At 35.0% G+C, this 24,316-nt stretch overlaps 1 protein-coding gene across 4 annotated transcripts in view; it reads left to right on the forward strand.

Moving 5' to 3' along the window:
* SLC41A2 (solute carrier family 41 member 2) overlaps window positions 1-24,316 on the forward strand; it is a 106,383-nt gene that overhangs the window by 69,841 nt on the left and 12,226 nt on the right. For all 4 annotated transcript variants that reach the window (XM_019728466.3, XM_074326246.2, XM_074326245.2 and 1 more), the window contains exons 8-10: window positions 778-857; window positions 9,510-9,641; window positions 10,591-10,739. In XM_019728466.3, coding sequence (XP_019584025.3) covers window positions 778-857; window positions 9,510-9,641; window positions 10,591-10,739 — 361 coding nt within the window. The remainder of the gene's footprint in view (window positions 1-777; window positions 858-9,509; window positions 9,642-10,590; window positions 10,740-24,316) is intronic.

Raw genomic sequence — 24,316 nt, forward strand, 5'->3', positions numbered from 1 at the left:
TAAAATGACCATTATTCTCCTGCCACTTTCTCCCCCTAGAGGTAGATATTGTTAACAATTTCTTATATGTCCTTCCAGACATTTTAATGTACTTAAAGTATATGCTTTTCCTTTTTACAAGTAACATATCTTGGAGATGAGAAACAGCGCCCTGAAATGTGGGGCTACAGCTTATGCAGTATTTTATTTTCAACATTTTGCTGTTGACAATGATTTTTACTTTGAATATTTTTTATATTAATGTCTAAATAATGTTTTCACTTTTTTAAAATTAAATTTATTGGGGTGACATTGGTTAGTAAAATTATATAGATTTCAAGTGTACATTTCTATAATACATCATCTATATATTACATTGTGTATTAACCACCCAGCACCAGTTTTCATCATATATTTGATCCCCTTTTCTCTCTCCTCCCACTCTCCCTGCCTTCTTACCCTCTGGTAACCACTAAACTGTTCCTTGTGTCTATGAGTTTTTGTTTCTTTGTTGCTTTCAGTTTTATATCCCACATATGAGTGAAGTCAGATCATTCTTGACATTTTTCTGCCTGACTTATTTTGCTTAGCATAATAGTATCAAGATCCATTCATGTTGTCGCAAATGGCAGTATTTCATCTTTTCTTATGGATAAGTAGTATTCCATTGTGCATATGTACCACGTATTCTTTATCCAATCATCTATCAAAAAGTAGTGTGTTTGTATGTAAAGAACAGCTTTAAATTAGTACATTTATTTTCTCTTTCCTAAGTTATGTGATTTTTATATGTTTCAGTATTGGAGGCCTTATTCTGGACACAACTGTATCAGATCCAAATTTGGTTGGAATTGTTGTTTACACACCAGTTATTAATGGTAAGAATTAAATATACTATTTCATAATGATACCATATCTTATATACTATTAGGAGCTAATAGGCATTGTAGGGTTCAGATTTTAAGAGGTCTATATTCCTATCCCATCCATTCTCTCTCCAACCTCAGGTTACTGTTCACAGTGGAAATGACATTCCTTGTTCTCAGTATGCAGAACACATCTTAGAAAAGAACTAATTCTTAATGTTATTACTAGATATTAGTTTGAGAGTTAGGCATACCTGATTTTTAAGGTTAGTGTGGCAAAGTAAGATATTTCAGTTTTGGATACTTTGGGTTTATCTGCTATCTTATGATATTTTGGTCCTGCTCCTGTCAATTTTCATGGATAATTAGATTTAATGTTTAAGTATGCTTGCGTCAATTCAGTCTATTAAAATCTTTCACTCCTCTCCTGATTCCTTTAAAATCTGCCTTATATTTTTGTTTAGCTATAAAGTGGGAATTATAATACTTAAGTTCACTGGGAGTTTTGTATGAATTCTGTTTAATAAGATAATTTTAATCCAGTCCTACTGGCTTTGGGGCGGGCTGTCATTAAATTGGATTTTAGTATAGCCTAAGCCAATATAATTTAAAAAGTAATTCTACCTGGGGAAAAACGTGTCACAGGATATACTGAATATAAATTACTTTTGTATAGTTATGTGTAAGAAAATCTGTTATATAAAGGCACGTTCTCCAAAATCTAATTTTATATCTAAAATTTCTACTGAACATTAAAATTTTTTTTGTACCTTTAGAATGTCCATGCACAAATTTTTCCTATAGACCCCCCCCCCCAATCTTCCCGGTGCTCCCATTCTCCCCATCACCCACTCTTAAAATCATGGAATCATCTGATTCAACTTGGTCCTTTATCCTCTTTGAATAGACAATGACCAGACCTTGTCTATTTGTCCTTTAACATAATTCACTTGTTCATTTATTTATATAACCAGCATGTCTCACCATTGTAGTCTGCTAATGTCTCATTTAGCCATCATTCAAATAATAAAGTAGCTTTCCTGACTTAGTCCCTATTCAATGCAAATTAAGTATCACTAACAGATTGGTCGTCCTTCAACTTTGTTTTTATTGCTTCAGTCTGAAGATGATGAGCTTAACAGTGGCTGTCTCCTCCTTGTCGAATCAAGTTTGAATTCTTCAGCCTAGTTTTCAAGGCTCTCTATACACTGTTGGATGTGTGCAACTTTTTCCTTTATCATTCTAACCAGATTCTTATATTGTGGTTCTACAAAGTTCTAATTTTCACAGCCTGGACAGATTACTGCTTTTCTTCCACCTGTTCAGGTCCTCTTCAGTGAATATTAGTTGATGAATTCACTAGGATAAATGTTGTCCAATAATGCCTGTTAGAGCTAGCTGTATTGTCCAACATTTCAGTGAGAAATTTAAGTTACAACAATTCTAAGGAAGGTTTTAATGAGTTCCTACACTAATTATGTTGTTTACGTTAAAATTTTATTCATCTTATCTGGAAAAATTACCAATCTCTCTCTAAAGTCTCAATTCATTTTATGTTTAGTTTGGTGTGTTTTTAGTTTGGTGCATTTTTAGTTTGGTGCAGTTTTAACACCAGTTGTGTGTGTGTTTCCTGGACTGCAGAGTGAGGCAAGTCAGGAAATGCAAGGAAGAGGAAAGTGTTGATTATTTATAAGGGTTTATTTGTATTGATAATCACATGTGCCAGCCTGGACATGGTAACAAAGAAATGATAAAAGTAGTTCTATAAAGTTCTACCATTGTGGTTATTTAGAAGAGAGCTGCAACTAACTATTAATAGTCTTTTGTTTCAAATTCAATCCAAGGGAAGTTACAGATAGAGTAGATATTGTCGGGTTTAATAGCTCATGCTTTCTGAATTTGCATTGAAGCATTCTATATCTAATAAAATACCAAATAGAACATTACCCCCAAGAGAATCCCTGGGATAAGTGAACATGAAAAGGAAACTACCATTTATGCTTGGCTATGGCAAATACCTGGCATTGAAAAATGTATCTGAATGCCATCTTTTGCTTTGCATTAAGTAGTATAATTCTTAACATTCGATTCTTCTCCTTTTGGGGGGTTATGAAGAGAAATCCATGGATGATTATAAGCTGTTCTTACTGGTTTAATCAGTAACTCTTTGTGAAAGTGCCTGTATAGTATAAAGACTCTAGACCTCTTTCAGTTTCTAGGATATGTTAATTTACTTTCAGTGGGAGGTATGGTACTGGCCTTGTTTATGTTTTATTATCAGATGATAATTTATTACCAATACATGCCAGTTATTCAGTGTTCTCTTTCAGTTGTTTACTTCAGAAAGTGAGCTCAGATTTAGAAAATCCAGACTTTTAAAAATCGGCATCACTAACCTACTGGAAAATCCATTGAGTAAACAGAAGGCAGATTAAATGATTATTTAAACTATGGACACCAAGTGGTTTATTCTTTCTTACTGTTTTTTTTTTTTTTTAAAAACAAAATATGTGAATTGAAAAGCAACACAGTTCCTGCACATTCCCTGACTAACGAATTCTCCAGCAAGTTGTGTCAGGGCTTAAAATTAAGAAATACCAAGTCAGAATCACGTTACTTGTACAAATTGTATCATCATCATCATTGTCACATATTTGCTGAGCTTTTACCAGGTCCAAAAACTGTGAAGTGTCTTTCATGTATGCCTTATTTTATTTAATTCTACTTCTTGTGAGTTGGATATAAATTATCCTCATTTTTCAAATTGGAAAACTAAGCTTCAAGAGGTTAAACATCACTGAAGTCACATAAGTGGCAGAGGCCGTTTTCAAACCCGTGCGGGCTGCGCCAGAGTCAACTCTGCAGAGAACAGAGCTCAGCATTTATGTGCCTTAATTATGCACCCTAGTCAATGTGACTTTGTTTCCCTTTCAAACACATTTTTAAAGAAATTTATTTTCCTTTAGAAAAATTTTCACAACTCCCTGAAATGGATTTTTAAAACACTTTTATGATAAATTGCATTTTAAGTTATCTTCAGCATTTGCTTTGCATGAATTTTTTTATTTACTAAATGAGACGTGAGGAAATCACAAAGCTACATTTAGTTTAAGGTCAAGTCCTTATAATCTGTTTTAAAAATATAAAGTTTTACAATATATACAAATATCAAATCATTACATTATACATCTGAAACTAATAGAATGTATGTCAATTATAGCTCAATTAAAAAAATAATGTTTAAATTGTTTTATTTTTGGTGCGTTGGCTTAAGAAATCAATCTCTCAGCTTAAAAAAGGCAGGTGAGATTTATGCTTTTCCTGTTTCTCAATTTAATTTTTTTCTGTGATTACAAAAATGTTAAATTCTTATTTCCACAATAACAAATTATTCGCATGCAGTGAATGCCAGAACTTCACTAGCTATCAGGCAATATATTTATAGGTCATATAGCCTGACTTTGAAGAAAATCATTCAACCTGTATTTCTGAGTCTAATACTTATGAAGACCCCGGTTAAACGCTTAGATGTGAAGCCTTGCTAGGGCTGGGTTTCTCCATAGTAAATTACCTATTGCTGGGTCCTAAAAACCACAACCCAAATTATCAAGCAAAGAACTCATCTAGCAACAACCGGATAATTCTATTATCAAGTAGTCTCACCTCCGTTGCTTTGGGGGCTGGGGGCTAAGCAACTTGGATCAACAGTGGATAATAGTCCTGGCCACAGGATTGCTAGGTTCTGATTCTCTCTGACATAATCCAAGAGTTTGACTCTTATCACCTGGTTGAGACATCCTAGAATTGTGTAACTCTTCTTGCTTAAAAATCTCCCTCTCCAGTATGTAAAGTATGATTCAAATGAAGTCCAACATGGACTTAGAAAATTTCCAGTTCTTCCGACCTCATACTTCTTTCAGAGCTCATTCTTTGAAATTTTAAAACATAGAGCTAAGTCTAGGGAATTGGTCTGTTTTGAAAATGTTGTTATTCTCCAGTGTGCTTTTTTCCTAAGTTAAGTTTATCAAATGTATTCATTGCACAATAGCTATTATGTGCAGGCACTATTTGAGGCTCTGGGGAGATAGTGGACAAATTAGACAAAAACTTCTGCTCTCGCGAAGTTTATATTCTAGTTGGGAAGGAACAGACAACAAATCATGAGCATAATACATATGTAAAAAATAGGGTATATTAGAAGATCGTAAATGCTATGAAAAAGATGGGCAGAGTTAAGAGAATTGGGAATATTAGGGTAAGGGCTATAATTTTAAATGGGGCAAATTAGGTAAGCTCATTGAATCAGCAAATTTACCCATAATTTGGGTTGTGTTTGTTTCTATAGCATTTTAAGGATTATAAAACAATATTTAGAGCAGATATTTTTAATTGCTATTTTGCAGATTAAGTAACAAAGGCTTAAGGAGATTAAACTCACATGACCAGGGTAACAGAGCTAGAAAGCAGAGCTGAGGCTCAAATTAGATTTTCTGACTGTAAAACCAGTGATCTTTCCACTCCAGTTTACTGTCATTCACTCATATGAAAGATAATGTGGTAACTGCCTCGTAAGTGAGCAGTGTGCACTAACTCAGCTTGAGGCATGATCTGTATAAAAGGGATTTTAAGTGCCTTGTCTACTTCAATGTGGCATTTAGCTGTTTGTTTTGATTTTTAGAGATTTTCTTTAGATGCTATTCCTTGCTGACTATTTTTCAGATTACATTTTATTTTGTTTATTGTTGTTGCTGTTCATGTTAGAAGATATAAAAAAAGATTTAAAATGTGTTTCTATATAGGGGTATGGAGAGGCTTAGAAACGCATTGAAAATATTCTTGTCTGTTAGGTATGAATTTTGGTAACCTGATTCGTAAGTAAATAGTGGGTATTATTTCAAATAGTTTATTTATATAGTTTTCTAGGTTTTGCTATTTTCCCAGTTTTTAATGATGTGGAATAAATACAAGATGCAAATGTATGTAGTTTAAAAGAATATTTATAAGGCAAACTACTGAGTAGCCGGCATTTATTAAATAGCACGCTGGAAGTCCTCTCTACCCTCCCCAACCAAAACTTTTTGCTTCCCTCCCAAAGTTAACCACTATCTTGACTTTAGAGATAATTCTTTTGGCTTTTTTTTTTTCAGTTTTATTATCCATATGGGCAAATGCATTCCTAAAACTGTTTTGTTTTGCCAGTTTTTGAACTTTACATGAATGAAAGTATGTTGTACGTATTCTTATGTGACATCTTTCTTTTGCTCAAGATTATGTAAGTGCATCAGCTATGTTGTTATATTTAACTGTTGTTATTCATTTTCATTGTGGTGCAATATTCCACTGGATTACTTTACCATGATTTATTTATCAATTCTACTGTTGGTAATGATTTGGAATATTTGCACTTTTCTCTTGTTGGGCTATTATGGACAATGTTGCTATGTGTTTCAGTATTTATCCAGGAATAAAATTGCTGGATTATAGGGTATGTATATCAATGCCAAGGGGTTTTCACAAGGGAATGTAACCATTTACACTCTAATTAGCTCTGTGTAAGATTTCTTGTTGCTCCACATCATTACCTGCAGTTGAGGCTAAAGTATTTGTCAATCAGGTGGGTGTGTAATGATATTTATTGTGCTTTTATTTGCATTTCCCTGACTACCAATGAGGTTAAGCAACTTTTCATAAAGTTTACTAGCAATTTGGATTAGCCTCTTTTGTGAACTATCTATTTTGTCCTCTTTTTCTGTTGATTTGTAGGAGTTCTTCATGTATTCTGTAAAGTGGTCCTTTGTATTATGAAGATCTTTTTCTACTCTATTGCTTGTCTTTTCACTCTCTCTATAGTGTAGGTTGATGAACAGGAGTTTTAAATTTTACTATAGACAAATTTATCAACTTTTCCTTTATGGTTTGCTGTTTTTCTATTATATTTTTAAAAATCAATCCTTCCCATCCATCCATTCTATATTGTCTTCTAAAGTTTAATAATTTTGCCTTTCACAAAATGTCTTTAATCCACCTGGAATTTATTTGTATCTATAGTATGAGAGAAGGGTCCAATTTCATGGGGCTTTTTTGGGGCATATTAATAACCAATTATCATGACATTATTAATTGAAAAGTCTATAGTACTCTTAATTGATCTGTAGTACCTCCTTTGTCATATCTCAGGTTTGGTTGTGATGTATTGTACATTTGATATTTTGCTGGATTTGGTTTGCTAATAATTTGTTTAGTATTTTTTTACCTTTATTTTTATTCATAAGATGGGCCTATAATTTTTTTTCATGTTTTCATTTTTGGATTTTGAGCCCAGACTTATTCTAGCCTCTCATTATATGAGTCAGATATACTTACTCTTATTTTATACTGTCATATGTGTAAGATTATAATTATTTGTTGCTGAAATATTTGGTAGAACTCACTTAAAAGAAACAAAATAAAGTAAACAACATATTGGGCCTGGTGATTTGGGGGGAAAGATTTTAAATTTTGGTATCATTATACAATGATTTAGAGTTTCTATTTCTTCTTGAGTAAATTTTACTATATATTTTTAGGATATTTTTATATTTATTTTAATTTTTAAGTTTGTTGGCAATAAATTGATCATAATTCTTATTTTTTTTTGATGTCAGCAGTAGTTAGAATTATGACTCTCTTTTTTTGTTCCTGATGTTTGTGCTACTCTTTTTTTCTTTTCAAATAACCAATGTTTAGCTCTTATTGATCTGTTTAATTTCTTCTGTTTTCATTATTTTCCTCCTGTTACTTTGTCTTTATTTTTCTGTCTTTTCCAACTTCTTTAGATGGATGCTTAGCTGAATAAGCCTTTCTTCTTTTCTAATAGATGCATTTAAGACTATAAGTGTGCCTCTTAGTGCTGTGTTAGCTGCATCCCACCTGCTTTTGTATATAACATTTAATTTCCATTCAGTTACAAATATTTGCTTTCTATTATGCTTTTTTTTTTTTTTTTTTTTTTTTTTTTTTAAAGGAGGGCACAGCTCACAGTGGCCCATGTGGGAATTGAACTGGTAGCCTTGGTGCTACCAGCACCATGCTCTAACCAACTGAGCTAACCGCCCACCCCTATGCTTTCTTCTTTAATTCACAGGTTATTTAGAGGCATGTTCTCCCCATTTTCAGGTAGTGGAGGCAAACATCAATTTCTCTAATACAGGGTTTCTCAATCTTGACACTACTGACGTTTGGGGTCAGATAATTCCTTATTGTTGTGGGTTTCCTGTACACTGTAGGATATTTGGCAACACTTGATGCTTAGAAATAAGCAGATTTTTTCTTCTGTTAGGTCATTAATGTGAAAGATTGAGTAAATCTAGTCTGTAGTTGAGCTGGGTTTGTTTTCTGTGATTATTATAGTTACCCTCCATGCACCACTGACTTCAAATTTCTTTATCAGTGAACTCCTGCTCCCTTATGCTTAGTGTGAAGTCTGGAGTGCTATAAGCCTGCATCACGAAAGGCTTAAATATCTGTGCTCTTGTTCCTCTTCTCATAGTAGGCTGCTGATGTTTGTTACTTGATGTGAGGCATGGGATGACGTTTGGGATTCTTGTGCACTATTTTCCATCTTAGGCAGTTCCTATGCACTTGGTCCTCAGAGGTGATGCTTTCTCAATGTTTCTTCCCCTGCTGGTATTGGAAGTTAAACTGCCAGACCAGGCTTGAGCAGGAAGATTTTCTTCCACTCCTCCAGCAGCAGAGAGCGTTTGCTTCTACATTTCCTGAAGTAGCAACTGATCTCTCTCTGGTATCAGGTAGCGAGTGTTTCCTGCCACACCCCAAGCAGTTTTTGCTTCATATGGGAGAGGGATTCAGAAATAAATGTGACTTCTTGCCTGTGTGCCACCAAGGTTGGCTATCTCAAGTCTTTTGCCCTACCTCAGTCTGTCTCATAAGCACCTGGGGGAGGCTTACTGAAATAGCAGGCAAGTGAATATGGGTTCCTCTTGTGTCTAAGACTCCCAGGTATAATTCTAAATGGCTATGCTAGCCCATACTCAGCATTTAAGAATTTAAAAAATTTCAGTGGTTTTTTTCCTACTTGCTTTTTTCCCTACCGCCTCTTCCTCCCATACTCTCTCAAAGGAGAAAGAGTTTGGGTGTCCTGTTTCACTTTGGGAGTGCTTACTGCCCTTTGGACTTAATTTCTCCTCTTAGCATCAACTCCTCTTCCTCAGTGTATATGAGAGAATAATCGAAGTTAAAAGGTGACTTTCTTGAGTGTTTTTTTAGTGCCAGATACCAATTTCTTTAGTAAACTAGAAGAAAAGTATCAAGCCTTGTCTGTTTGAATAATTCTAGCCTATTTTCCCTCTCTTTAAGATAATAAACACGACACATCTTGTTACCTAGTTTTGTATCTTGGTTGTGGTAGTAATTTTGAAAAATTACTTACTTTGGTCTGTTTTCAGACCAGACAGTGAGCCAGATTTGGAAAAATAACGAATAAGTCTTTTGTAACAATGATTTTATGCCTTTTGAAGATCTACCTCTACATTAAATAAATCAGAATTTCAGAAGAATTCTATTTTGTTTGATTGACCCAGGATGTGACATAGAGAGGCTTGTATTTGGTTGAATTTATAGAAGTTGTTTAAAATATGAGGACTCCTTTGTTTTTCCTATTTTCAGGTATTGGTGGTAATTTGGTGGCCATCCAGGCTAGCAGGATTTCTACATACCTCCACTTACATAGCATTCCAGGAGAATTGCCTGATGAACCCAAAGGTTGTTACTACCCATGTAGAACATTTTTTGGTCCAGGTATGTGCTTGTGGATTTTTGCATATTTTATTTCAGGAACCATTACTCTCTGTGAATATAGGCAGGCAACATTTGTTGAATCCATAGTAGTTTGTGGGTGTTGCACAATTTTTCTATTTCTGAGCACTAAATAGCTTTTAAATAGAATAGATTTTGCTCATTAAATCTCGGTGAGCTAAACATCATTTGTATCAGTTCTGCAGTTGCTGAGGAACTTTGTGTATTTTTCTCTTTTGTCCCTTTCTCTAGGATGTCTTGTTTACAAGTCAAGAAAGAGGAACCTCTTTCCTGACACAAAAACATTGCTAGGTGATTTAGGAAGACAGAAACACTGTTTTTCCTATATTAATCTTTTGTCCTTTCTAAATGTAGGCATTGAATCCCAAACAAACAGGATGAGAACCTTAAAAATTCAGTTACAAAGAACAGTGCATTGTTTAGGTCAACCAGGCATGTGATGACCAAAAAACTAAAACAACAATTTTAAACTTCCCAATTCTTGTCATTTTTTTCTCTGATGAAACTGAATGTAATTTTTGACTTTTGAATGAGGATCAGAAATGCCCAACCATCTCATATCAGTGAAAGAACTCTAAAGGAAAAGTAAAAATAAAACATTTCAGTACTTTAAGAACTATATATTTTTTCTTTTGTCTTCTTCTGCTTTTATGATAGATATTAAAGTCTGACCAATGTTCTTCATAGTAAATTTTTATCAACCGCCTTTTATTTAATTGACATAGTGAGAATTTCAAAGAATTAAGTGAATTGTAAATAGTTGAGATTTAACTATGGTAATTGTAAATTGTTGAAATTTATTAGCAATGGAATTTTATGTGATGCTATGCAGTATGGTAACTAAAAAGTAATCCTCAAATTTTAGTAACTGTGACTTATTATTAAAGAAAGTATGATTTTATTTTAACAACTTTTACATTCTGTATTACAGGAGTAAATAATAGGTCTGCTCAAGTTCTACTGCTTTTAGTGATTCCTGGACATTTAATTTTCCTCTACACTATTCATTTGATGAAAAGTGGCCACACTTCTCTAACTGTAATCTTCATAGTAGTATACTTATTTGCTGCTGTGTTACAGGTAAGAGTTACAACCTTTTGCAATCTCTTTTATGGTCAGATTGATGTAAAAGTGTAACTGTGTAAATCTAAAGGCACATGAAATATTTTAACATTTGAAAAATCAACTGAATGGCTTTGTATTGATTTGACTTCTTAAAGCCAGTAACTCAGGACCAGTTTTAATATGTTCCAATCAATAGAACCTTTGGATTTCCTGTTTCCTGGATTCCATGTCTTCCTGTTTTTCATTCTCATGTTTTGTGAGAATGCATCTTCTGATGGATCCCTGAGAAAGAGCACATAGAAGTAAATATTTTGAGCCTTTGCATGTTGTAAAATGCAAAGTCCTTTTTTAAAAAAAAAATCATGGATACATCGACTAAATATAGAAATCTGTTTCTTTTAGAATTTTTAAGGCATTGCTTCCTTGCCTTTTAACTTCTATTACCACTGAGAAGAACAGCAGATGCCATTCTCACTGCCATTTCATTGTACAAAACTACTTTTAACTCCCTGGAAGCTTGCAAGATGTCTTTTCCTCTATTGTTCTTAAATTTCACGTTGATGTGCCCTGATTTGGGTATTTTGTCTGTTTTGTTGGACATTATTTGACCCTTTCTATTTTGAAATTCATGTTCTTCAGTTCTAGGAAAATTTTTTTGAATTATTTCTTCAGTGATTGTTTCTCTTCTTTCTTTTTGTAATCTTACTATTTGGTTCCTGGAACTCTTGCATTAAACTTCTTCTCTTTCTATTCTCTATTTCTTTATGGGAGATTTCTGTGCCTTTTAAATCTTTTCTCTGCTGTGTTAGTGAGTTTTTTGGAGAGTAGAGTTGAATGCATATGCTCAACTCGCCATCTTTATGTGGAAGGCTATTAATTTTGAAATTTAAGACAATTGCCTTTATTTTTAAAATGTATGATTGATATAATACATGTACAAAATTTTTAAGTTAAGTAGTACTAAAGGGTTCTACCTTTCAAACATTTCTCAGACAATTACTTTGAAATATTTAAGTTGTTTCTTCTGAGGTTTTTATCTATAAGATTTAAAGTAATATGCCTAAATTTCTAGTTTATAATTACTATCCTTCATTTAAATTTTTGCAAATAAAAGTTGAGGATTTTGAGGCTGTTCTAATGCCCCATCTTTCCCATATATTATAAGTTTTTATTAAATTAATATTCAGTGTTTCTATTATTAGGCCTATCTAAACATTGTTTACTATATAGCCAGATAATGTATTATGATTGTATTTCCTTTTTGTGTATTTTTATTTTTCTTGGGATTAATAATCACGTTTTTTTCATTTGCATCATTTTTCATAAACCCATCTTTAAATTTTCTCTTTCAAGCTTTATTTTGGCTTCTTAGGCATGACTTCCTGCTAAGCTCTGTAGGATTTGGTACCTCCTACACTGAGAAATCCTAACTCTTTAAGAGATGCATTCAAACAATTCTTTGAATAGATAACATTTGAATTTGGCCTTCAAGGGGTTTGACATATAGGAGTGAGGCTAGAGGATAGGTATCAGAATATTATTCCTGTGGAAAGAAACTGCATTCATGAAAGAAATTGCATTGATGATAATGTTAATGAAATTAACTGACATTTACAGTGTTTCCTGCATGACCAGTGCTGTTAAGTGCTTTACATGTTTTGATTTAATTAATTTTCACACTCTATGAGATTTGTTCTTTTGATGTAAATCAGTAATTCTCAAAGTGAAGTACATGCAAAAAAATGCATTGTGTATAGAAAGAAAAGATTAAAACTTCTATTTATGTATTTTAACTCATTTGTTTAAAATGTCTGTTTTCTTCTATTTTTAGGATTGCTTTATGAAAAACAGTATGTTAGCACAGTGTTAAGTATGCGCAAATATTTTATACTGAAAGGGCTACATAATCTAAAACTTTGGAGATTACTGAATAAAAGCACAGAGCAGAGAAAGCACAGACCTTATGAGAAAGATAAAGTAATTCATATACAAGATCCAAGGGAAGGGAGTCTGTGAGATAAGGTTAAAAAGGTAGATTAGGGATGATGTAGAAAGGTTTTAAATGCTAGGCAAGGAAATTAAAACCTCTTCTTAAAAATAACTAAAACCCTTATGACTTAATTAATATTTTAACTTTTCTATAGTGTTTTATAGTGGCTGAGATTTTATTGAAAATCACCTATAAATCATTTATTCATTCAATAAGCCTTCATTCTAGTAGATGCAGGTATGGGTTTTAAATCCCAGGATTAATAAATTCAGATCCTATACTTAAGGACTCAATCTTGAGGGAAGCCTATACTACATAAACAAATTAATATAATTATAACATAATATAAGGTAATGTAATATAATATAATATCGCTGGGAATAGCTACATGTAGTTTGCTGTCAGAGCTTGGAAGAAAAAACAACTAACTCTACCCGGGGGGTAATATTTTTTTACTGTTCAACAGGGACAAAAGTTATTTCACATGCTTTTTTACTACTGACTCCCTTTATTGCTGTACATGATTTGGTCATTCATTATCATTTATGTTGTTGGCATGTGTAAGTATTATGAAAAAGATGCATTCCTCAATCCCATGGGAAATATTCAGAGACTGTTCTTTAGTCTGTTGATAAACATGCCATTTTTGAACATGTTCCTATTTGCAACTCGACTTCTTTGCCTCATGGATGGATTTGACATTTATGTTTATGGTTCTGTGCCAATCTGCTATCATGCCTCATTTCACTTAAGTCAATGAAGGACATAAATAATTTTTCGGAATTCGTAAAAATATCGGATTTCAACCTGTACTCACAGTATGCCTGTATGTCTTTTTTTAACCTCTGACCTAAATTCTGACCAGTGAAGGTTGAAAACTGGAAACTCTGTATTTTGACTATCATATAGTAAGCTTTTCTAATGCATATTTAATTTCTGTCCATCTAGATTCCTTCCTCCTTGAGGGTAAAGACCAAGCCTTTTTCCCTGTGGTATTCCCCACAAGCCATGATATGGTGGTGGTTTTTTGAATTATTGGTATTTCATTCTCTTCCCAGACTAACATTCTTTGAAGAATCTTCCCCTCTACCCCCTAGTTTATCAGCCAATTAAATGAAGGAAATCTGTTTGAAGGAAACGTGACACTGGATTTGTTATAATGACATAGTAATGATCCTTTGCAGTACTTTCATATTTACTCAGAGGTCACCTCTTCCTGGAAGCTGCTCTTGAATACCTAATTAGGTCTGAGTGCCCCTATCCTCTGTTCCCGTAGTACCCTGTGAATACCACTGTCCTAGCTTTTCCATGTTATATTGACATTATCTGTTTACGTGTCTGTCCCACTCTCCTAGAGAAAGGGTCTCTTTTACTCAGTTTTGTATCTCTAACACCTCCCTAGCCCCATCCCTAGTGCTCAGCTGATGTTTGTTAAAGTGAATGACGATATCCGCCCAGCTCTGCCTCCTCCTTCAGTGGAAGGAGGAGAAAAGTTTACAACTATATTCAGGTCCCATAAAACCAGGAAAATTTAAATTACCTTCTCCTGGCTTTTAGTAAACACCAATTTCCTCTCTGTCGCTGACATAGGTATTTAAAATTAAAGGCAGTGATAAAACACAAAACCTCACAAATTCTATTAATGTGTAGTCAAAACCATAAGGATTTACTGAACTGTTTAGAGATGAAATGATATCTCGGGAAAGCACAAGGTAGGGGTATAGATAAAGAAAAACTGGCCATGATTTGATAATTGATAAAGCTGAGTGATGCTACATGAGAGTGGTTGAATTTTTCTATAAAAGGAGCTTTTAAAAATTAAGGTTTTAGTTCAGCTAATAATATAGGAGTTTTTCAGAGCATATGAGCTTTCTAATTTTTGTCCTATAGCTGACTATTTCTTACATCAAGTGAAAAGTACAGGGTCAACTTGAGTTTGAAGTTGTTTGGGACTTGGAATGGTCAAGTTCGTGTCTTATTTGCACAGTTTTTGAAACTTTTTTAAATTTAAAAATCTACACACATGTTGCAAATTACGTTGTTGAGGTATTTATTATGTGTCTTGCAATTAGAAGGAACCTAACAAATGTGCTTTTGTTACGTGATGTTAAGGCTTCTGAACCACAGGCAGCAGAAGATGGACTGTACTCTTACTCATGTTCTTGCTGGGGGTCCAAGGGCAGTCACAGTAGTTGGACTATGTCAAGGCCAGAGTAATGTGCGAAAGGCGTTCATATTTGGTACCTGATCGGTCTCATTATATTTTGAGTTTTTGTTTCTTTTTCAATAGTAAGGATGGTTTGGCACCAAGCTAACCATCCTATATTACCCATTATACCTGTTGTGCCATCAGTCAGCATTTATGAGGCTGCTACCTGTGGGTAAAGGTACAATTGTTGGTCTTAGAACATAAGATTTCATTGATATCAAATTAGCCTACTGAACCCACAACTTTGGTTTGCTAGAACCAGAGTGTACTTTCGTCTGCAAACTTAGAGACAACTGGGTTCTTTCTCTCTAAGCAGCATTTCCTCTGCCTACACATCTTACTAATTCAGATGCGCCTTTGACTGGTTAAAGCCTGCTAATTTGTGAAATCAAAAGTACAATATGGAATTCCAGTTTGTGATGGACCTTGTTGGGTTTCCTTCTAAGATGTGCAGAAGGGAATATCTTCTTCATGGTTCTCCGTCTCTAATTCACGTTTGCCTTATTCCCTAGTGTCTTTTTCAAGGACGTAGTACCTTGACAGCATAATAAAACGGAGAAGGTACAAAGGTAGCTATCAGTCAGATACACAGACTGGCAATCTCATGAGCAAAGAAGGAATGGCAGTACGTTGTGGTTCATTTCTTTATTTAAAGGCTGTACTAGTTCTGCTTTGGGTTAGAAATCCTTCCTTCGGGGTGGCTGGTTAGCTGGGTTGGTTAGAGCATGGTGCTAATAACACCAAGGTTGCCGGTTCAATTCCTGCATGAGCCAAAATCCTTCCTTCATGTGTGAAAAGACAAAAGCATAAAAAGTTTGGATGACATACCCTCCAAGAGGCAAAAAGATAGGTACATATGGAGTATATTTGCATTTTTTCTGCTATAAAATGTCTAAATGAGAAAAGAAAAATGAGACTTTTTTAGCCCTAGATGCCTGTTGAATTCCAATAAAGTGTTTAATGTAATTGGTAAACAATGCAAACCATTTCAATATGAAATTTTTAGTTCCCTATTTTAGGTACTGATTGTTTTCTATAGAAAATTAGATTATGAAGAACTCTACAAAATTCTACAGCACCGAATTATGCAAGAAACTCAAGGTGACAGTTTGGTTGTAGAAAACCTTTTCTCCTGGCTATATCTCTTTTTTCATGTGGGAGAGTTTCCTTTAAGTGGTGGAATGACAACAAATTCTCAATATGTAAAGTTGAGAATTGTAAGTATTAGGATTTTATGAAATACATAGTATGTACAATTTTCCAAGTACTGTGCTAGTCACTGTACAAAAGAAATAGGAGACGTTGTCCCTGCCCTTTAGGATCTTCTCTTAATTGTGGGAGAAGATTAATGCATGAAACAGCTAGAGAGGAACCGAAGACTTACCTCCTTGTGACAACTGTCTTCTTCTTCTGTAACTTCAGAATCAAACTTGGTTCCTGTGACTGGCTTTCTGTTTTTTTGTTTTATCAGATTTACTGGAGTGACATTGGTTAATAAAATGATATAGGTTTCAATATATCATGTATATATTGCATTGTGTATTCACCACCCAAAGTCAGTTCTCCTGCCATCACTATATATTTGGCCTCCTTTACCCTCTTCTGCCACCCCCTTGCTCCCCCGTTACCCTCTGGTAACCATTAAACTATTGTCTGTGTCTATGAGTTTTTGTTTGTTTGTTTTGTTTGTTTGTTGCTTTCAGTTTTATATCCTGAATATGGATGAAGTAATATGGTTCTTGACTCTTTCTGTCTGACTTATTTCACTTAGGATCGTTCTTTAAAAGTACTTTAATAGATTTTGTTTTTTGGAGGAGAGGATCAAAGTATACTCATATATTATAGCTGATGATAAACTTAAGTTAATATCAATAAATATGAAACTACTCTTAACAAATTTGTAATACTTCTTATTAACATAATTTTAAAAATGAAAACCTCCTTAGTTTTTATTACTAGACAATATTTGTTGTTGATTTTATACTTACGTGGAAATTGCACCATTTATATTTCCCAACAGGTTTGTATTCACAAGAAAAATTGTTCTCAGCCAATCCCCAGCCCACTTTAAACGAGCAAATGAATTCCCTGCGTAATAAAATGGGGAATTGGCTAATGTTGATTAATGAATTTCCTAAGAAGTTTTTGTTTTACAAATAACAATTCGTGGTTGTTTGAAACATATGGTTTATAATATGAACATGGTCACAACACAAATGGTGCAATTTCAGAGCGAACATCCTCCATTGCTCATCTAGGAGACCATGCCTGGGACAGTAATATGTTCTACCTACTTACTGAAAGAAGCATCTACAAAACTGTAATTGGAAAATTAAAAACAAAAAGCATTGACAACGTCTTAGTTCTGAAGTCACATTCACATGATTCAGTGTAATTATTTTAACCATAGAAGCAAAAAAGTCAGTGTTTCCACAGAAGAAAAATAGAAGCCAGACTAGCACTCAGCACATACAAAGGATAAAGAACAAAGAGGGAAAAATAAGATCCCAATATGCAGAGCATTGTAGAAAGACCAGAGCTTTTCAGAGTGAGACCTGAGTCTGTATTTCTGTTCTGCTACTTATTTTGTGTCCTTAAAGTTTCGTAACCTCTCTGGCTTTACTCTCTTCCCTACCTCAAAGGACTAAGCTAATGAATATAAAGTACTTGGTAGAGTTCCTGCAACATAATTAAGTTTCCCATAATGGCAGTAGCTGCAGTTTAACATCATAATTGTCGTCAGCATTGTGTTTTTTCCTTCCTCTCATTATTAGAGCAGGTTATTCAATGCCCTGAGGCCTTTTTCATCTCCTCATCACTCACTTTCCTTTTGGCCCCTGTTCTTTACTGCAGAACTCTTTTCTTGCTCTTCTTGATAAGTGATACCACCCTTTCGTTGCTTACTCCCAAATCGATATCTCCAGTTACATGTTGAAAAGACATCTCAAACTTAACATTGTCCCAAACTAAATTCCGTATTGCCCCCCAAATCTGTCCCATATCAGTAGGGACGGTGGACAAGAAGCCACAGTGGGTACAGTGAAAATGGAAATAGGCCAGGCTTAAGGTACCCAAGCCAAGGATCCCCTAAACCTCTCAGCGGCCACCCTCCCTCTGGGAGGAGGCGAGCCTTACTGCCATGGACTGTATTTCATGTACCGCTTGCTGGTAGCCCAGGGCAAGCGTCACCATTGTCTTGCTCCTGCTGAGTCCATGCATTATAATAGGAAGACTCCTGGACTAGGAACAAGTATTTCTGGGTGCTAATTCTGCTCAATTCCTAACTCTGTGACTTTGGCTACGTCACAGCGCTGCTCTGTGGCTTAGTTTCCTCACTTACAACATAAGGATGACGGTACTATCACTAAGGTAACTGTATTATTTTCATCCAAACCAGGACACTTTTGAGAGTGAAAGGAAGCTGTTAATAATTAGAGTGCCAAGGATAAGCCATGACTATCCTGGACAAACCAGGAAGTATATGACCCCAGCTATCATGCAAATCCCCTCCTGCATTCATGATGTATGATTTTGTGAATTCCCACTCGTACAATAAATACGATTTGTTACAAAGCATTGTTGTACATAATTAGCAACATATAAGTATTAAAGTAATCTGGTAATTAAAAAAGTACATTAATATTAAAATCTATAATTACTACTCAAGTAATATTAAGTTAAATTGGTTTTTATGGTTAGCCAGAGAACCCAGACAATGCATAAAACATTGTTTTCCTGAAAAACTGTATTCCAAGTCTAAATAGCTAATTTTGAATCAGTCTGTTTTTAAGTGTATACACTACCTATTTTTAAATTTGTTGGGCCTAAAACAAACTCCTTTAGGTTCCCAGGTATATTCTGTGGTTCTAATATCTCTGTATTTTACCTGAAAGTCTGTAATCGCTTCGTTTGCCATGATTTGACTTGTTATTTTAGAGTGTTCAGTTATATCTCCTCTTGATCTGTGACTTTTGAGAGGAAAAGAATACTGGTTCTCTTATATATAATCTAGTTCATCTCCTTATCACCTACCTTGTTCCTTCTGAAAGTTTTTCATTTCTGACTGTTCCTTTCTTGAGGTTTGGTGGTCTGAGCCACTTTCCATATATGTATAGATAGGTATATAGATATAGATATAGATATAGATATAGATATAGATATAGATATAGATATAGATATAGATATAGATAGATAGATAGATAATAGCAAATATACAGCATTTATTATGAACCATGCACTGTTCTAGGCTCTTCACATACATGAACTAACTCACTGAGTACTCACAACAACCCAGGGGGGTAAGTTATACTCTTAGTTCCCCCTACAGATGAGGCAATTGTTGTGGAAAGAAGTTAAGTGACGTATCCAAATCCACAAAGCAAGATGGAGTCTGGCTCCAGTCTACAGGCCTATGTTTTACAAGAAGAAGTTTGACACTTTGTTTTGCCCTGAGTGAGGGTCACAGTTTTTAGGATGGCAACTTCTGTAGGCTTAAAGCTGTCTCTTCTCACTGGTGTCATTAGATCTTCACATTTCTTCCAGCCAAGCATTTTGCCTCAGAAAGGCCTTCATTCCGCAGACTTGACACAGAAGCGGTGCCTACTGATGTCAAGTCAAAATCCAGTCAAGGATGTAAATATGTCCTGAGCGTCCTGAGAGGAGGATGAAGTGCTATGGAAGTTCAATAGCGGGAGAGTTTTCTTCTGTGTGGGAAGGGAAGTTGTAGAGTGTAAACATTATGTGTTGTGGAATCCATAGAAAATGCCATTTAAGCAGAAGGGGGTAAATAAGATTCTGTATATACTCAGGGTATACACAGAAAATATTAAGACTCTTTGGAGCATAGGGCTGATGAAAGGAAGTGATGGAAAACAAGATTGAAAATTGCAGGTTGTAGCAAGATCCTGAAGGATCCTGAAGACCAGAATAAAAGTTTAGTTTATTCTGTAATGGTGATGATTTCGACATTTTCCCCACTCCCAACAAACTTGAGAGATCAATGCTTTCTTCTGGTACAGTGTGGGATGGTATGTAAGGGTTCAGCTCTGATTTCCACCACTCATTGCCTGGGTTGGCTTAGGCAAGATAACCTCTCATCGGTAAAAAAAGAGGCTAAGAATAGACCGACTTTGTGGGTTGTTACAAGGATGAAATGAGATAAGGCATGTGAAGTGTAATTATTGTCCTATTATTTTGATAGCAGCGTCTTCAGTAGCTGTGGATTACTCGGGCAATGAGTCTCCTCGGGTATCAGTGAGGGGATCATTACCTATGACCCAGCATTAAGAATCCCTCCATGATTCTGATACCCACTCAATTCCTTGGAGTCGTTCTTCTGAAAAAGGGAGAATGTAGCCATGTGGTGGTAACATGGTCATAAGTGGAACCTCAGGATAACAACCCAATAACTAAGCAAGTTAATTGGCTTAGCCTTGGGCAAGTTACTTGGGGTCTTCTTGCTCTTGCCTATAAAACGAGAATAATGTTTCCTCTTTGCACAGCAGCTGTAATGTTTAAATACTCGGCCCATAGTAGGCCCTTATTAAATGGCGTGGTTACGTCTTTTTTGTTTTGATACTTACTCAAATCCTGCTCCCAGATGGCATCTCAAGGAAAGAACTAAGCAACTAGGGGATTTCAACAGGTTGCCTGACCTCACTCACATTCTTTTCTTGTTCCCCAGGATTTAAATCCACTCATTCCATTGGGAAAGTAAGGAGCTCTTCATTCTGCCTCTGTCTCTTAATTGGTATCTGTCTCTTAGTTTGGGTTGAGAGAAAAGTGTGAAGAGAATGATAAAGGAAAAGTAAGGGGAAGATCTACATTCTAATATTTTTTTTCTAGTTGTAAAAATATCAACTTTAACTTTGGGAATAGATTAATATGGTTACCTTAAGGTAGGAAGTCAAAACAGCTGAATTTTTGAGCTTCTTTTTTAGCTTTGTGGTTGCATTTTTGTGATACAATAGTGTGATTATTCTATTATAGCTTAGGTTGTAGGGTCTTCGAATCGAGACACTTTCCTAAATCCATATTTATGATTAAGTCTCAAGATAGGTATGCTCGGGCTCCAGACCAGTAATGTGCAGAAGATGAAATGACTGCCTGCGTCATTATAGGCGTAGCATTCTGGATCCCTGTGTCACGAGGCATCGAGCAATTGAGCTCTTTTCAGCCTTGTCAAGCCTGATAAAGATGAAGATAAGACCAGATAAGCTGAGCCATCTTTTTCTAGTGTTCTGGGTAGGACGTTACTGCCTGTGCTCTGAACCCTGCTGAGATTGCAGCTATGCCGTAAGAGGAATTTTCACATCTACAAAACAACAACAACAAAAAACAAAACCTTATACCATCGCTAAGTGAAAGCACTAATTGAAAAGCATAAAAACCATTACTCAAGAAATTCACCAGGATAAAATCTTGGTTGATTATGACCCCAGCATATTCACCCCCAAAATAACTGACCTGAATGATTCTAATTTAAAATTTTTAGTTATTTTTTAAAATAAATATTGGGTGCCATACCACTTTATTTTAAAGCTAAATATCCATGTTAGTTCTGTGTAACAAAGCTAATCTAAATTATTGTTTTTGTGCCATCTAGGGAAATGAACTGAAGTAACAAAATCCCTAAAGATTTTTGCATTTATTTAAAAAGTCATTTAAAGGATGTCAAAGAATGATGAGACCGTCATTCAGTATCAGAAATAAAAAGGCAACGTTGAATTTGTTGCTATTATAAGGGAGCTGTGCTGGGATCAGGCAAAATCTCTCTAAGCAGAGCGAACTACTGATCTTACATTGAGTTTTAGAGAAGTGTGGAGGTCAGGGATTGGCAGATGTTCAGAAGCTTGAGTCGGTTGATGTCATCTGTGGAAGTGTGATTACTTGGATGTGACTACTGTTGTTTGGTTGGAGGAGTATTAATTGGACTGAATTTGATCCTACCTGGTACTTCAGGAGCAAGGACTGTCATTGATTGGCCAGCGTCTACAACATGTTCCATAAAACAAGTTGTTTACTGATTGAATGAATTTAAAACCAGTTCTGGTGGCTTCTTGTAACCATGGCTAAAGAACAGTCTTTTCTTAAGAGTGTGAGAACTTTCTACATTCTCAATCCTCACTTGTGTTCTTCGTGCATGCAAAGCTGTAGGATGTCAGTAAGTATTGTCCAGACCTTCACCTCTTGTTGATTCTTCTTGAAAAGGGGCTTCATCTGTGAAGATCTGATTTTCAGTTTGAGTCAATCAGCATAATTTCATATTTTTTTGTCTTTGAATCATTTACTGAAGCATTTGCTGGGACAGTGGCTGTGTCGAAGCATTTGAGACACTGGACAATAAACATTATATGATGTGAAACAAGAGTACTTAGAAGTATTATAAGCAGGGATTAGAATATACCTCACTACCATAACCTAAGATTTTTCAGGCCCGACCAAGAAAATAAGTCCCAGTGATTCCCTAGGTAGTCATGCTGCCTTTTTTTTTTTTTTTTTTTTTTTAGCTTAGATATAGATTGTTTTATTTCACCTGTAATGTTAATTCAGTGATACCATGAAATGTTAGCAGTGGTTTGGGTTAGCCAAAAGAAAGTCCAAAACTATTCCATTATCTATAACTATTATTTTGATCGTCTTGGGTGAAAGCGGTCTGCTTTGTGTGTCATCTCTTTAGTCCGAGAATCTTGGGTTAATAGTCAACTTCCATGAATCATCTGAGATGCTCTAGAGAACCTCAGTTTAGGTTCTCGAATGGTGTTCCTTTCCAGCTCTGCGAAGGTTCCTTCCATTTTTCCCCCCAGAAGATAGCAGGGGATGTTGCTAGTAAGCTCATCCAGGGGTTATGAGGTCTTTGTTGTTGTTGTTGAATAATGTTCCTTTCAGACAGGGTCATGCAAGTACTTAGCAAAAGGATCAGGGACTATGTATTCGTTGTCATAGACTCAGCATCAGCCTGATACAGTAAATATTTATAAAATACATAGTCAGCTTTATAGTATTCTTGGATTATTTTAGGCATTTTTGTTATATTTCTTCATTTAGATTCTGATTTCATTGAAAGCAGTCTTATTCTTCTCTGAATGTTCCAGAAAGCTTGTCACAGTGTTTTCTATGTTAGGTCTAAATAAATAACTTGTTAAATTGGATTCAAGATATATTGAGTGTACTTTCTATGGGAAATAGGGCAAATACTTCACAAAGTTTCACATCTAAAGAGATAACAGATCTATTGGAGAGGTGAAACATATACATAAAACAATTTGAAGGTGATGCTTTTGTAAAAAAGTATTATATGCTTAGCAAGTACAAATAAAGTATTCTATAAATGACTATTTGTTATAACAGTGTAGATATTTTAACATCTTTGCCACTTAAAACAAAATGCTAAACTTGTTTTTGAAAGTAGTTTCACAATGAAATACTATATGAGTACAGCAAGGATAGTGAATGATCTACAACTTTATACAACAATATATTCACAATATTGTGAATCTCACAAGCATAAGGTTGAGCAAAAAGAAGCCAGACACAAAAAGAGCCCATAATATATGCTTACATTTATAATAAGTATAGAAATAGGCATTAACAGCTAAAGAAAAAAAAGTAAATGAAGTTTGATAACTGACTTATGCCAGAATAGAACTGAGGCGAAGTAGGGAACAATAGCTTGTGCCTTTTAATTCAAAAACTGATGGGTGACCAGGCTCATTCTTGCCTCCCCCACCCCCTTTGACAAGCTACTATTTTTGAATTCCTCATGTAGAAGGAGAATATGAACTAATATGTATTATGTCTGTTAACTGCCAGTCTATGTATATTTTACTTACATTATTTTATCTAATCCTTTTAACAGTCCTCTGAAGTATGTGTAGTCTTCCCTACTTTCCAAGTGACAAAGGGGGGAAACTGAAATCTTGAAAAATTTGCCCAAGGTAATAGTCGTTAAGTGGTAGGTAAAATTTGAACATAGATTTTCATTATTCCAAAGCCTCTGTTCTGTCTCTTCCATCACAGGACAAGTGATGGAACTTCACCTGGTAATTTCATTATTTGTTAGTGGAGGCTGCCAGGAAGAGGCCCTGTCCTCTAGGGCAGGGATCAGCACATGTTTTCTGGAAAGGGCCAGTCAACCTTTTAGGCTTTGCAGGCCTTCTGTGACTCTGTCACAAGCATTCAATTCTGCCGTGACAGTACAAAAGCAGCCATCCACAATATATAAATAAATGAGCATGGCTGTGTCCCTACAAAACTTTACTTATAGGCATGGAAAATTGAATTTCATATAATGTTCATGTGTCCCAAAATGCTATTCTTCCTTTGACTTTTTTCCAACCATTTGAAAATGTAAAAGCCATTCTTAGCATATGCGCCATACAGGTGGTAGGCCAG

This window comes from Rhinolophus sinicus, chromosome 1 (assembly GCF_057876585.1).
Source record: "Rhinolophus sinicus isolate RSI-liver-muscle chromosome 1, RSI-T2T, whole genome shotgun sequence".
Lineage (NCBI taxonomy): Eukaryota > Metazoa > Chordata > Mammalia > Chiroptera > Rhinolophidae > Rhinolophus > Rhinolophus sinicus.